This window comes from Halichoeres trimaculatus, unplaced genomic scaffold (assembly GCF_033239565.1).
Source record: "Halichoeres trimaculatus isolate MK-OKI-2021-1 unplaced genomic scaffold, fHalTri1.1 fHalTri1_scaffold_23, whole genome shotgun sequence".
Taxonomy (NCBI): domain Eukaryota; kingdom Metazoa; phylum Chordata; class Actinopteri; order Labriformes; family Labridae; genus Halichoeres; species Halichoeres trimaculatus.
In genome coordinates this window covers 3398901-3413309 of record NW_027437201.1, presented here as the reverse complement: position 1 = coordinate 3413309, position 14409 = coordinate 3398901, and the positions used below count along the sequence as shown (strand labels likewise).

General features: G+C 38.1%; 2 protein-coding genes across 3 annotated transcripts; one reads left to right on the top strand and one right to left on the bottom strand.

Annotated features, from left to right (window-relative positions):
* The first annotated feature begins 294 nt into the window (after nucleotides 1–294).
* On the top strand, nucleotides 295–6892 carry LOC141785370 (catechol O-methyltransferase domain-containing protein 1-like). 2 transcript variants are annotated; one of them, XM_074663680.1, is made up of 7 exons: nucleotides 295–411; nucleotides 2138–2262; nucleotides 2373–2478; nucleotides 3266–3384; nucleotides 3933–3987; nucleotides 6372–6505; nucleotides 6596–6892. In XM_074663680.1, exons 2-7 carry the CDS (start codon nucleotides 2158–2160, stop codon nucleotides 6746–6748), a joined length of 672 nt encoding a protein of 223 aa, XP_074519781.1. In that variant the 5' UTR covers nucleotides 295–411; nucleotides 2138–2157; the 3' UTR covers nucleotides 6749–6892. The 2 variants fall into 2 exon arrangements, with proteins under 2 accessions (XP_074519781.1, XP_074519780.1); XM_074663679.1 differs by lacking the exon at nucleotides 295–411 and adding an exon at nucleotides 727–858.
* Nucleotides 6893–6957: 65 nt separating this feature from the next.
* LOC141785369 (non-selective voltage-gated ion channel VDAC2-like) lies at nucleotides 6958–13766 on the bottom strand. Its single transcript, XM_074663678.1, has 9 exons — nucleotides 13609–13766; nucleotides 11860–11931; nucleotides 11684–11733; nucleotides 11286–11438; nucleotides 11141–11193; nucleotides 10824–11051; nucleotides 10586–10736; nucleotides 9207–9264; nucleotides 6958–7754 (listed from the first exon to the last, which is right to left on the bottom strand). Exons 2-9 carry the CDS (start codon nucleotides 11924–11926, stop codon nucleotides 7663–7665), a joined length of 852 nt encoding a protein of 283 aa, XP_074519779.1. The 5' UTR covers nucleotides 11927–11931; nucleotides 13609–13766; the 3' UTR covers nucleotides 6958–7662.
* Nucleotides 13767–14409: the final 643 nt, after the last annotated feature.

Sequence of the window (14409 nt, the reverse complement as noted above, 5' to 3'; positions counted from 1 at the left end):
ATCGCACTGGAAACATTTACTTATGAACATTAATTCGACAGTTATGGCTAGATTTATTTCAGATTAAGACTCTAGATCAGTGCCAATTACACGTTAATACGCATAATGGCTTAATATCTTAATCCGATAATGTATTATGCCAAATAAAGTCACATTAAACTTCATTCACCCGTATCCAGCCGATAAAACTAGAATATACCTGCTGACATATTCTCTTTAAAAAGGCGGGTATCAATTTGCACGCAACAGCGAGTCACAACAATGGGCGTCTGACAGACAGCCCAATCATGAGATCCACTGCCGGTCATATGACTGAGATCATGACTACATAAACAACTGAGTTTATAGGGTTCGCTGCACAGGGAGCAGGTCACTCACTCAGACCAAACAGACCACAGACATCACCCAGAGGTGAGTTGCTTTTTCATGCTAGATTTGCAGCTGCATGTGGATATTAGTGCATGTAAAACAAAAGGATTGTATGGTTGATTTAATCAGTGCGCACTAGATATGCTACGACGCACCCTCTAACTGTACAGCTATCCTAATCTGGAATCGATGCATGTTAAACATTATCCTAGCAAAACAGCAGTCACGTGACAGTAGTAGACAGTTTTTAAACACGTAGTGCGCTGAGGAGGAAGCAACAGATGGCATCCATCCCGCTCCTGATCACCCTATTAGGAGAGTTACGGTAAACGCTCGGCTTAAGGAGGAAGTGCTCAGGCTCGGCCGGTGAAGTCGTGAGGTACAGTGTAGTCATAGGGACACAAAACATGTCTTTTCGTAACGTTCCCAAAGAAGTCCTGGTTGGGTCCGTCGTGTGTGGAGTTGTCTTTGTCACGGGTTATTTATTCGGTAAGAACACAGTCGTATTAACCTTACTTTAAAGCTAAGTAATAACGCTCATCCACCAAGGTAACCTGTGACATGGGGTGTGTGACGCCAGTTAACACCACTAGAGGGCACTGTGAGAGAGGGCTCTGCTTAGTTTTAAAATTGCGGCTGTTTGAAATATTTTAAGTTTTAATTGTAGAAAAAAAAGTTTCATAGAAAGTTAAAGGGCTTCAGCGTACCGTTGGTTTCTTATTTGTAATTATGCTTATTCTATGATTGCAGGAGAGTTTTATTTACAGCTAATTAGTGAGAAGTAGTTATATCTAAAAGGTGCCTAAATGTCAGTCAATACATACTATTTTCAAATTTAAATAATTATCTGGGTGTCATTGTTTGAAAGTTTTTTTTATTGAGTCTCAGTATTAAACTTTTTAAAAATATATAAAACCTTTTTTTAAGATTTTTTTTTTTTTTAAATAATAAACTTTTACTGAAACAACACTGAATCAGATGCCCAGTAGGTTTTATTGTTCACTTGTTTTTCAACTGTGAAATGAATTGGAGTTGTTACACTGAAGATTTTCAATGATTCTTACAGAACTGTGTGCACAAAAACTGACCAAATCTAAGTCCAATGGTCTAATTTGAGCCTTACATAACTTAAGCTGTTTTAAAGGTTACATAATACTCCTGTTGAGAGATAAACTCAGATAATTTCCATGGTATTACATTGGCAAGAAAAGAATGTACAAGTGTGCATTGAGGATTAAAAAGGTGAACTTAAACCTGATAAAAATGAGCAGCACTGTCACTGTTTAAGTTGACACAGCTGCAACATCAAGCACCGTTAAGTACAAAGTGGTTAAGCTTGTATGCTCACACATCTTAAGTTTGTTGACCTTATTAATTGTACAGTCAATACTGAACTGAAACAAAGTGCACTACAGAATTCCAATAGGTCCTCAAGGTAAATATTAGACAACTTGTGATGCACTCGCATGAAACAGAAACATGGAGACGGAGATGTCACAAGACAGACTGACTGTGTTCTTCTGAAGGAAATCGAAGCAATACCATCTATCTGTTTCCTGTATTCGTTTCTACATCTGATAACACAATAACTGGATTTGACCCTCTGAGATCACTTGAGTTTCATCTGCACTAAATCAAATAAGGCTACTGTACAGAAACAGATGTCAGTTCTCTGAAACACATGTAGGCTGGACTGTAAATCTCTGGGAATAAAAACGCTCTTTAGGTTGTTATAACTGCATTGACGTTTATGTTTCCCTTCCCCCAGGGAAAAAGAAATCTCCCAGAATGAGCATTTCCAAAAGCCATGGCTCGGGGAAAAACAACCCCCTGTTGCAGTACGTCCTCAATCACTCCATGAGGGAGCATCCAGTTCTGACAAAGCTCAGACTGGTAAGGATTGTGTGTGTGTTTTCTGATATAGTTAAACACTTGTTATAATTGGATGTAAGTCCACTTCCTGTTGTAATCTAACGTAACTGGTTTCTGCTCATTGTTTTCAGAGGACCATGGAAGAGCCGGCAAACGTTATGATGGTGGCCTGTGAGCAGGCACAGTTCATGGCAAATCTGGCAAAGCTGATAAAAGCCAAAAAGGCTTTAGAGATTGGTAAGAGCCTCTGTCTTTATATAAAATCTACTCTGGGTCAGTTCTGAAGTGTCATGTTTTGCTACAAGCTGCACACATCAAATAACTCACTGAGGTCAATCTGAATCACCCGGCCTGTAAAATCGTCTGTTATAGTATGTTGAAATCTAACAAACACCACAAACCGTAAACTGGCATGAGGATTGAGCAATGCTGCGCTCTCCATGGTGCTGGAGATGGCAAGACGCTGACAGGGAACTGTCCACAGAGATATCCTCCTTTATCATCCAGTGGCTAGGAGATCAAGAAACACAGTCCTTCAGAGTCAATAATAAAAATAATGATAATAATTATAATAATAATAATAATGTATCTGTGGGCGCCTTTCATGACATTCAAGGTTACTGTACATAGCAAAGTATAGTTTCACAAAAAATGAGAACACAATCAGTTAAATAAAATGTGAGGAGGGTCAAATAGAAAAGGCTAAACAATACAAGTGAGTTTTAAAGTGATACTCCGGGATGGAAAAAGTTGGGTTCTATCACAAGGTTTAGGGCAGAAATGACCCCTACAGCAGTGATTTTGAAAATCATTGTGATTTTTAGAGACAGGTGGAGACGGTGGATGTTGCAAATGTGAAAATATGCTGAACGAGTGCAAGCAGATCAGAATGTTAGGAACGTTTATTTGGTCAAAGAGAAGTCTTCGTGAGGATTTACCCCAATAGTTAATACTAACTGTATAACTGATACTAGCTCGTCTCTCATTCGTCAGCTCTTACTGATTTCGTGCCCTCTTCCTGCAGGTGTCTACACAGGTTACAACACACTGAACATCGCCTTAGTTCTGCCAGAAGACGGAGTTTTGGTGGCATGTGATATCAGTGAGACGTACACCAACATTGGGAAACCCTTCTGGAAAGAGGTACCAGGCATATTTATTATTACTAATATTATTATTATTATTATTCCAAGATAATTTGTCTAAATACTGTGTTAAATGATTTGTAGGCAATGATCACTGCAGGGGAATTTGGTTTTCCAGATTCTAAGACTGAAGGTGAATCATTCTGCCGCTAATGTAAAATTACAAACCCACATCTTTTACTTTATTTTGGCTGACAGATAACTGATAAATTGACGGACAACATTTTCTTAATGAACAAATGACAATTTTGGGTGTTTCCAGACTTTCAAATTCAAGATCTGTTGTTTGTGTATGTCTGTCTTCAATCTACAATGTTTCATTGTAATATCTCAAGATGGGCTGAATGGCATTGAATGAAACTGATATTCAGTGTTATGCAGCTGTGCAAAAGCATTACACTCCATTTATCTTGTGAAACTGAATTTTTAACTCTACATCATTATTATGTATTAATTTACACAAGCTAACGCAACCCCTCTTACTCAACATCTCATCTGTTGTTACAAATTTAAAAAGAAAATGTTTGTGTCTCTCTTTGTCAACAGGCTGGAGTCGACAAAAAAATTGATCTACGCCTCCAGCCAGCGTTGAAAACACTAGGTACAGTACTACATGTGTTTCTGAACATACTGTTTGATGCTCAAATTTCATCTACAAAATTCAGAGTCATGAAAGGGCTTATGAGTAGGGATGGATACCTTATGAGTGCCCTCCTTTCCATAAAAAATATGCATCTTTTGATGGATTATCACAACCACAACTCCAGTAGTGTCCCCATGGTTAGGCCTATCACAAAACTTAAGCTGAGATGTGAACATGGAGAGTGAGCTCTGAGGAAGCTCTATTGTTGGGACCTGTTCATAAGCTTTAAAATGTTAAGTTGTAAGTTATTTTTTTCTCCAGAGTATATGCTAAATTCCTATGGTTGATTGTTTTTTAAGACTCTTTAAAAACCTTTCAGAAAGTTTAAAGACTTAATAAAGCTTAAAAGAATTTAATTTATAGCCAGTGTATATATCTCTAAAGGTCTTTATTGTTGTATCTTATTGTAACTAGAGTCTTTATGTATATATTTTATTTTATTCTTTTTTATTTTTGTATTTTTCTACTGACTCCGTCGATTTCTGCTGTTAACACAACAATTTCCCAGTTTGGGATCAATAAAGTAATACTATTCTATTCTATTCTACTGTATTTTATAACTTTATCGGCTGAATGTCTAACGTCCCAATCAGGGAACAGTCGCAAGAAGGAAATAAATATTCATGGATATTTTTGGAGTCAAAGCTTGAATGCCTATACAATTTAATATCTCATAAAACCACAATTAAGACTTTTTAATACTTTTTAAGGGCCTTAATTTTCTCAAAATTGATTTATCAACGTTTAATACTTTTTAAGACCCCGCGGCCACCCTGTTCTCTGTAAAAGGATAAAAATACCACTGTCACTGGGGACGGATTAATGCACAGGCTCACCTAGGCTGCAGCCTAGGGGCCTCACATATGCAGGGGCCCAAGGCTCCAGGGGCTCAATTGTATCCTATTTGATCCCCACCTGATTGTCTCTCAGCTCTTCAAAACAACAAGAAACATTTATCATTCTTATTTCAATTATGGCTTATTTCTATTTTATCAATTCTTTATTAATTAAAGTAAAAATAGATCATTTAAATGTTTTATATTGCATTTTAATTGTCAATATGCTGTAATTTATGCGTAATGCATATGTATTTTTTTAATCAAAGTTTAAAAAATATATATGTTTTTCAATGTTTTCATGTTTACAGTGTTTACTGCCTATTTACTGCAAACAAAAATAAATATTTATACTGTTCAAGAGGTGTGTTGTTAAGACAATGTGGCAAGTCACCCGTTAGGCTAGAGATGGTATTTATTTCTAACACGAGATCTGGCAGCATTACCTGGAGCGCGTGCCTGTCGGATAGCATGAACTATAAAGAGGGGGGCCCATGACTACCTTAACCCTCCTCTGTCACCAAATCTGAAAGGTCACTATACCAGAGAGGAAAAAATTTCTCAATATGTAAAATATATTTTTCGTTTTCACAGAAAGTTCAACAGCACTTTCAACCTTTGGTGTTTCTAATAAGTCACCCAACTGTTCTATATATTCTATGACTAATAAAGTTTAAACCACAGACATCGTGGATTTGTAACACCTGCGCATTTTCTGTTATCCCTTTACCTTGTACTTAAGATAAAGTGTCTTTCAGTGACCCGGATTGAACCCAGTGCTGTGACATCAGTGACAGAAAGTATAGTAGTGTTGTGATTTGGTTTGGCCGGAAAACAAACTCAGAAATATATGTACATTATTTACATTTAGCGCCTTCTCCATGTCTAATGTTATCAGTCGTGTTTGTGTTGCCTTTACGTTTAAACAGCTTCAGACTGAACTAGTGTTAAACTCGAAAGCAAACGACATCAGCAACAACGTGTGTGGTAGCCACGCGATGCTAGGCTAATGCATGCTAAACGTTTTAAGTACCTGTGTTCCACTTGTTCCACCAGACAGTGATAACCATACTTTGCCATTCTGTTTTTCTTTAAAACTTCACAGTTTTATGTGTGATTTCTTCGTGTGACAGTGATAAACACAAACCAGGTGAGCTTTTTGGTTAGCTTACCAAAGCCTCGTCATTTGAATCCCCCACCTAAAGGCGGCTCGAACCACGTGACAGTGCGTCGCGACGTTAGGTGCGTGAATCGGCGTAAAGCAGGTAAAGAGTAAAAAAAACAGGTCACCTGCTGCAGGAAAATATCGCCCCCTAAATTACAACCACTAGTTTTTCTTTAGGTTTGACAAAAAACTGACTTGACTGAATTATTTCATAGTATTAAAATTTTTTATTTTTTTTCGCAATTGACTTCCTCCACTTCATCTAGCCCCTCAAAATAAAAAAAAGTACTTTGCTAGGTTTTCGAAATAAAAAATATAACTTAATTTCCTTTTCCTTTCAGATGACCTCTTGTCTGATGGCCAGGCAGACACGTTTGATTTTGTGTTCATCGACGCAGACAAAGCTAACTATGACAACTACTTTGAAAAGTCGCTGCAGCTCCTGAGGAAAGGTGGCGTCATTGCGATTGACAACGTAAGGTCCTTGAATTCAATTTGCTGTGGCTGTTTAATATTTCAGACCACTTCATCTATAATTTTTTTCCCTCCTCTTCTTCTTTTGCAGGTGCTGTGGGGCGGTGCAGTGGTGAATCCACCTGCAGATGATCCAGACGCTGTGGCCATAGACAAGCTGAACAAGAAATTACACAGAGACACTCGAATAAACCTAAGTATGCTCACAGTGGGAGATGGTCTCACACTGGCTATCAAACTATAGGACACAGGTCTGTTTGTGCCATTATCTTTAGAGGGAGATTGTGGAGTTCTGATATTTTTCTAGAAATTTCCAGTCAAGTTTACTTCAGAACCTATAATTCCCAAGTGATAATCAGTTTTACACTTCAAGTGCAGCATTTGAAATAAAGACAGTTTTATTACTAAAACTGAATGTGCCCTTTGACTTCTTTGTGCATCATAATTTCATACTGGACAGGATATTAGTGGATTTAAAGACTTTATTGCAAAGGTTAGACACACGCCAACAAACTGCTTCATAGTACGTGTCACAGTCCTCAAAAGTGGGAAGAAAAGTGGAGGATTCACTCATTCTTTCACCGCAATCACTCTGAGGAAAGGAGGATCTGATTTAGTGTCGTCTTGTAACTCTGAAGCAGGTATTTCAGGTAGCAGAGGTCTCAAACTCATCACACAGCATAATAAAGCCTCTATGGAAATCTTGATATACATATTCTGTTGAAGTAACTCTTCCAACAGGTAGAGCTTAACTACTTAAAAACAAATAAAATGTGCAAAGAAAGGAGAAAGCGCTTAAATAAGTTTATCTTCTATTGTGCAAAATAACAGCTCAGTTATACATTCTACATGAACAAGTTTCAGCAAATTAACAAGCCTTTGTTTTGGGAAACCTTCCCCAGAGGAGGGGTTTCTATCACAATTGAGGAGAAATTGGCAAAGGGAATAGAGGATTCATAAATATAAGATTGAAACATGACTAGTTTGTTATTACCACACCCGGAGGAGGCTGGTGGAAAGATTTACATCCTAGAGGTGCTCAGGATTCTTATTTTCTTTTGGCTCTGTCTTCATCTTTAAGTTGCTGACCAGACGTGAGGCTCGGGGTCAGGTTCTGCTGAGATTTCTCTTCTTCTAATGAAATGGCTGAGCAGATTCTCATGCCTCCAGCTCCAGGCCCAGACCAAGTTTGTGCCCACCAGCGTTGATATTCTTCCCATCCACCAGTGCGGAGAGGACTAGTTTCATACCTGAGGCAGAAACAAGAAAAACACCAGCACCGTTTACACACACACACATTCTCTATCCAAATGAGATCGACCAGTGATTAAAAATGACCTCTAGTTGCTCTCTGCCCTTCTTATCTGACGACCTGAAGCACATATCACATGCTCTGAAGGTGATTCGAGAGAGGAACAGTGCATCCCTCTGTTTAAAGCTTTGTGTCAGTTGCTGCCTATGTTTGGCAAATTACTTTTAATAAGTAATTATCTATAGTTACTCATTACTTTCCCACAAAAAGTAACTGAATTAGTAACTGAATTACTTCTTCATAAATGTAATTAGTTACCAGGGAAAGTAATTCTTTGGGATACTCTTTTTAAAAACCTTTAATTTTGCAAAAGAATTTTATTTTTGAGCAGGTTTAGTTCTCGGACATAATGTTCACGTGTAAGGTCTTGTCTTTTCCATCTATGACATTGAGGTGGTGTCTGTTTACTTCCATCCTGAAAACGCCAGTTTTAACCCACAGATTGCTCAGCACTCACTCATATTAAATCTACAGCTCCTGTGTCCTGGGTCTAGCTGAGCGAGCCAGGTCAGACAGACCTGACACCTCTCCTGATTGAGGAGGGATTCCCCCACTTTTTAACCCTTTCTTGACTACCTGTGCCTTACATTCAAACCTTAAAAAAGCATCCACCCTCTCCCTGTAGTTGGTTTGATCCAAAGACGCTGCAGGAGATCCTCTCTGACTGCAGGTTACACAGACACTCACAGCTAGCTGTGTGTTATTTGTTGCTGAAAAGTGGACTTTAGCATCAGCTCTTTGTTAAAGACGTGTCAACATGATTGTGTTTGACGCTTCCCCCCCATTTTTTGTGCAGCAGTTGCTGCAGATTTAATTTCCCTCTCTTAGTTTTTGGATCACTGCAAAACACAGTTTTACAAACAAATCTTTCCCATTAGAAAACGAGACATCGAGCAAGATATTAGTTATTTGTGCGTCTTCCTAAAATCTGCTGCTGATGAACGCTGTCAATAGATCAGACACGCACAGAGAAAGGTAAAGACAGGGGGCAGGTTGGGACACACTGCTGTGTGTACAAAGAGAGGAAAGCTGTAGGTGTGGTTTGTGTGGGAAGGGAGGCAACTAGAGGCAAGCAACTTAAGTCGTTTTTTAAAGACACACTAAAACAAGTTAAGAAGCAAAAATTGGTACAGAAAAATAATGATAGAAATATAAAAAAAATACTTGGTTTGACAGGCTGCGAAACACCCCATTAGCTGTAAGATGTGTGGATAATGGAATTATGTTTTTCATTAAGCTTTGTACAGACTGTGGCTATCTAAAACACAAAATTACAACAAGTACAGCATTATTCTGTGAGAACAACTGCACATAATGTAATCTTTGAAGTCACTGGTGGGTGTCTGTTGCTTCTGAATGTGTAGCATATTGAAGAGGAGTTTATTCTCACCAGGTCGCAGAGTCTGAGTGTATCCAATTCCTACCAAGCTTGCGTTGTTCACCTTAGCCTGAAGAGGAGGAAGAATTAAATCATTCACTCAATGGTTTCATACTTTCATTTGAAGTCATTTTACTTCCCTTGAATTTAGACAAACCATTTAGATTCTGATGTAGTAAGCTCTAATTAATGACAGGAGGATTCTCTGTTCCTTCTGAATATGACTGTCTTGCATCGATCTTTGACTTAAATACAGGTGCATATTTCCCTGGACTTTAGCTTGGTGATATTTTTTTTTATTCAGTATTTCCCAGTATTTATTGATTTTTTACAAGCTTTACACACCCCACCCAACAAACGTTTTTTTTGGGTGGGGTGGAGGTGGCATGGGCTTACACAAGTGGAACAAAGAATACAGGAATACACACTAAAAGACAAAACAAAACAAAAGAAGGTAAGGTCAAAGAGTCGCAAGTCAATCTATGTCATCTGTCCAGAGGTTGTTTCTCTTATATATCCATTCAGTTTCTTTATGAAAGTTTCATCACCTAGCAACCCCCCACATTAACGGCCTAATTAGGGACAGGTACCTTTCATATTTGAAATGATACGGTACTAGTGCTGCACGATTTGGGGAAAAGGTGCGATTTGCGATTAGGTGGAAAAAATTGCGATTGTGCTTGCGATTTAATAAAAAAAAGTTGTGTCATGATGAGTCTACAGATTTGCTTGGTTATCATGGAGAAAAATCTGAATTGCATGTGCTGACATTGCGATTGCGATTGCGATATCCTCTTTTGCGATTACGTAATTGCATGTGCTGACATTGCGATTGCGATTGCGATAATCGTGCAGCCCTATACGGTACCAATACCTGGTACCTGGCAATCGGTATCGGTACAAAACAGAACCAATTTTCAGCGCTTTGCTATGTGGTCATAAATGTTAATTTGTGAAATACTAAAATCACAAAGTTTTTCAATTTAGCATATCTATTTCTAAATTGATAAAATTGCAGTGCTGTTTTCACGTCCAGTATGGAAATCTCCAACTCTTCTACTCACTTACAGTCACAAGGATGTGTTTAGGTTCCCTAAACATGGAACCATTTGATTTCATGTGAATCAGTACTTGGTACTACAGATGGTACCTATTAAGCAACCTGATTTGGTACCCATCCCTAGTTCCAGTGCTGTGATGTTCACCTTACAGATTTCCGTTTGTGATCGTTGAGGAGGAAAAATCTGGCTGTTCTAAACTTTTTTTGCAAATTGGTTTTAAAATCAAAACTAGAAACATCAGTAGTTTCATCCTTGGCTCATTTAGACTTAAATTTCAACTTGTGAACATCTGAAACACAAACGCACAGAATATCTTAAAAAGACACTCACTGATATGGAGGCACTGGAATCTAACTGGTATTTAGCAGCAATTCCAAAGCGAGTCCCGTTGTTTCCTGCTGTCCAGGCCAGGTTCACAGCCGTCTCCAAGTTATCATTCACCTTCTGGTAAATGGAGCCTCCAAACTCTGCACCATCATTTCTGAGAACCAAAAAAACACTTATCAGATCCACAGAAGAGCCACATGAATAGTGTAGCTCTACAGTCAGGGTGATGCTCATAACATACACATTGGTGTGAAGCTGGAAGTCCCCAGTCTTGTAACCGACAGCAAAGTTGCTCTGCGTCATTTTGGATTTGGCAGAGTCGAAGGTCATCTGGTAGCCAGCGAGCCAGCCCTCATAGCCGGCCACTGCTGCTCCATGGATAGTGGGGCCAGCGAAGTCTAAGTCTACATCGACACCCACGTTGAGGTATTCCCTTTTGTAAGCTGTCTTCACCTTACCGCTCTTCTTGCTGTTTGAGAAACAAAGTCATACCATGAGTTCTTTGCTCTTTGAGGCCAGTTTACCACATCAGCAATGAACAGTCAGACTGCAGCTCACCCAGTGTTTGGTGAAAAGGTGGTGTCGAAAGTCAGTTTCAGCCCCTTGGTGATCTACAGAAAATGATTCCACACGTCAGACATTAAATAAGATTGCCTTTGTTTTTGAGATGATCAGCAACACAATTTGATTTATCTCCGTTTACCTGATCCTCGATACAGATCTCTGTTCCCAGCGTGTTTTCTGTGGTCCACTTCTCTGTGAATGTCAGCCCGAACTCGGACCACTTGTACTTGGTTTCTAGGGTTCCTGTGACTTTGCTGGTGTCTACGTTTGATGAACCGGATGTTTTGAATTCCTAGGATAATTAAAGGAGGAAATTAATTAAGCTGAAAAAAACACTTAATGTTTATTTACTGCTCTGAATTTTTGATAGAGCTAATGCCAAACGCCCACTGCTTTTACTAATAAATCAAATTTTTAATTTTTTAAATTTTTTTTAAACAGAAAAAAAATGACAGAGAGTGACCACAAATGTCTTGAACAGTGAGATATACATTAAAAATGACCCGTGATTGCTCTTTGATGGACAACTAAACTCACCACTCCACTTGAAGACTTTGTCTTCACGTCAAGCTTGACCAGCCCAAAGCCTGCAAACACAGAGACACTGAGTGATGACATTCTGATCTTTGTCTTTCACATTCACATATTTGGCCTGTCCTCTAAATTCCTGTGAACACACTCATCAAACTGCTTCTTATCATGCTTTCAGTTACCATAGCCTTTGTTGAAGATATCCTTCGCTGATTTTCCCAGGTCTGCGTATGTTGGAGGCACTGCCATCTTGCCTGTCAAAGAAAGAAAACACAAGAGCGTGAATCATTTCTAAGACGCTTAGTCTGTAAAGTGTTCTGTTTTTCTGGCTCATTGTGCAGTCATCTCATGACCTTTTTTGACTTTCTTCTTGAGTTTTCTGCCTTTTATACTTAGCTGACTTTCTGACATTGACTTGACATTTCCCAAGTAAAACTGTATTTCTTGGTGTTCTAATACTTGAAAATAAAATAATGCCTTACCAAAAATTGTGTCTCTAGTGACTCAATTATCACAGCCCTACAGCTAAAAAGTAAAAAAAAAATCATATTCAAATGAATTTTGAACCCAAGTTAGCTCAACATGTGCTAACAAGGGATGGGCTTTTCAAGCAAAAATAAAGTTGGAAAGTCACTGCTCATGACTAGTTTCCATTTAGTATACATATTCTTGTTTTATCCACCAAAATAAATAAATTAATAAATCAAAAGTTAGCCCTAAGACTTTCTTTTCAGAGCCTGTGTTTTCTCCTGTTCTTAATCTTACAAAGCTGCATCTATTTTACCAACTGGCTCTGCTGCTTTCTTGTGTTATTTGGAATGATTCAGTGTCATTATAAAAGTTTTTTTTTGTCATTTATTGGTGAAAGAAAACAGCATTTAGATGCCCTACAACCACCATCCAAAATTTACATCACAGTAAAACAGGCGACTGCTAAAACAATTGAAAAACAATGACATTTCTGAAGTGAGCTAATTAATCACATTAACTATTCAGACTTTATCATTATTATTTTACATTCCAAATAATTTACAACTTATCTCAAGTGCTAATATGTGACTCCTGTCGTTGTACATCAATCCTGTACTTAACATTCTAGAGCTGCCTTTGTTGTCTTCAGTTTACCAAGTATTGGGACGAATCATTAAAAGATTGTCCTGATATTCTGATCTCCATTTAAGGTACTGCATACAAGTTACCCTGTGATTCCCACCCCCTAGTTCACACCCCAAAAATTAACATTAGAAACAATAATAACAATGATAATGTACTTTGGCTTTTTGGGAACTAAAATAATTTGGGTGATAGTTTGAATAAAGTTACAACTCCTAAATCACTCGATTTCTTAATTTTATTAGTTCTCCCATCGCCCCACCCGTTTGAAGCTGCTAACACCTGCACCACTGTTCTCAGAATAATAAGGGCTCAACGCCTCAAGGTTAGACTGAAGGTTTAGCTGAAGCAGTCCGCTTACATTTTCCAGGAGCACGGTACAAACACTGGGAATAGAGATGTCACAGCCCACCTGGAAAAACCGCAATCTATCAACGCATTGCGTCCTTAAAGATTTCAGTCTCAACCCTACATGAGAATTTATCAGATAAACAGTTTAGAGAACCAGATATAGGTGGAATAATGTTGAAAAAACAATGTAATTAAAATGTTTATTGTCAATGTAAAGTATACACCGTAAAGGATTGCTTTGTTTAATTTCATTAAACCAAATGATGTGAAACCGTTCTGGTGATTATTTATACTACATTGTCCCTGGTGCACCTCTTTTAGTATTTTGAAGGAGTTTGATCACATGAGGATGGTAGGGGGCGTTTTTTAAGCTAGCGAACGAGACCTTTCATTACCGTCCTTTAATGCAACAGTAAAACAAAATTCACGACAGGAAAACCTCGGTAAGTGTTCGGCCTGTTACTTACCGAGTGTTTCTGTCGTTGGTGGAAAACAGTAGAGGATAACTACAGAAAAAGCAGCTGATGGAGCAGCAGGGACCGGTGTAGGACGATATGGAGGAGACAACCACCCTGCTGACCTCGGCGCCGTAGGGCCTCAAACATAGGTGTTTATGGAGTGCCTGTTTGAAATAAGAGCGAGGCGTAAATATGATAACTTTTTATTTGTTAATAAAGGAAATGTTCAGTGGTTTGGCAACAAAACAGGCAATTCTTGTCATGTCCATGAGTTTATATTTTTTACACCAAATATTTGGTACTAGCAAACCGGCAAGTGGGAGACCTCCAAATAGCCATGGTAACCAACAAGCCAATGTTAGCTTGGATAAATTTAGCCTAGCTTATATTTATTTACTACGACCATAGACTTACTACGACAACAAGCTTTAAAATACATGGAAACCTGTTACCGCTAGGTTAGGTTAAGTTACACATATTTTAGGGCAAACAGCCCTTTTTTGCTTCTTTCTTTACCTTTACCTATAAAAAAAATAATAAAACTGCAACTAAAAAAAAACACTAAGCTAGCAAAATAAATTAATTAAATACAGTCATTACAGCTTTATTCTTCTTTTTTATAGTATTGATGTATTTTACAGTCACAATAGCATGAAGTTAATAACAACTTTTATTTATAAAGCACCTTTTAAATCTTAAAGGCACTTAATAAAACCATTACTAAATAAGAAATAATGATACAATCACACAAGCAAATAACAAAAAAAAACAACACTTAAGTTTTAAAATGAAGTAAAATAAAAAGACATA

Excerpts from the sequence above, each read along its gene's own strand:
- LOC141785370 (XM_074663679.1), top strand. The coding sequence starts at position 777 with ATGTCTTTTCGTAACGTTCCCAAAGAAGTCCTGGTTGGGTCCGTCGTG. Across the intron at positions 2,479-3,265 it reads CAAAAAGGCTTTAGAGATTG|GTGTCTACACAGGTTACAAC; the intron begins GTAAGAGCCTCT and ends CTCTTCCTGCAG. Across the intron at positions 3,988-6,371 it reads GCCAGCGTTGAAAACACTAG|ATGACCTCTTGTCTGATGGC; the intron begins GTACAGTACTAC and ends TTTTCCTTTCAG.
- LOC141785369 (XM_074663678.1), bottom strand. The coding sequence starts at position 11,926 with ATGGCAGTGCCTCCAACATACGCAGACCTGGGAAAATCAGCGAAGGAT. Across the intron at positions 11,439-11,683 it reads CAAAGTCTTCAAGTGGAGTG|GAATTCAAAACATCCGGTTC; the intron begins GTGAGTTTAGTT and ends TAATTATCCTAG. Across the intron at positions 7,755-9,206 it reads CACTCAGACTCTGCGACCTG|GTATGAAACTAGTCCTCTCC; the intron begins GTGAGAATAAAC and ends TTTCTGCCTCAG.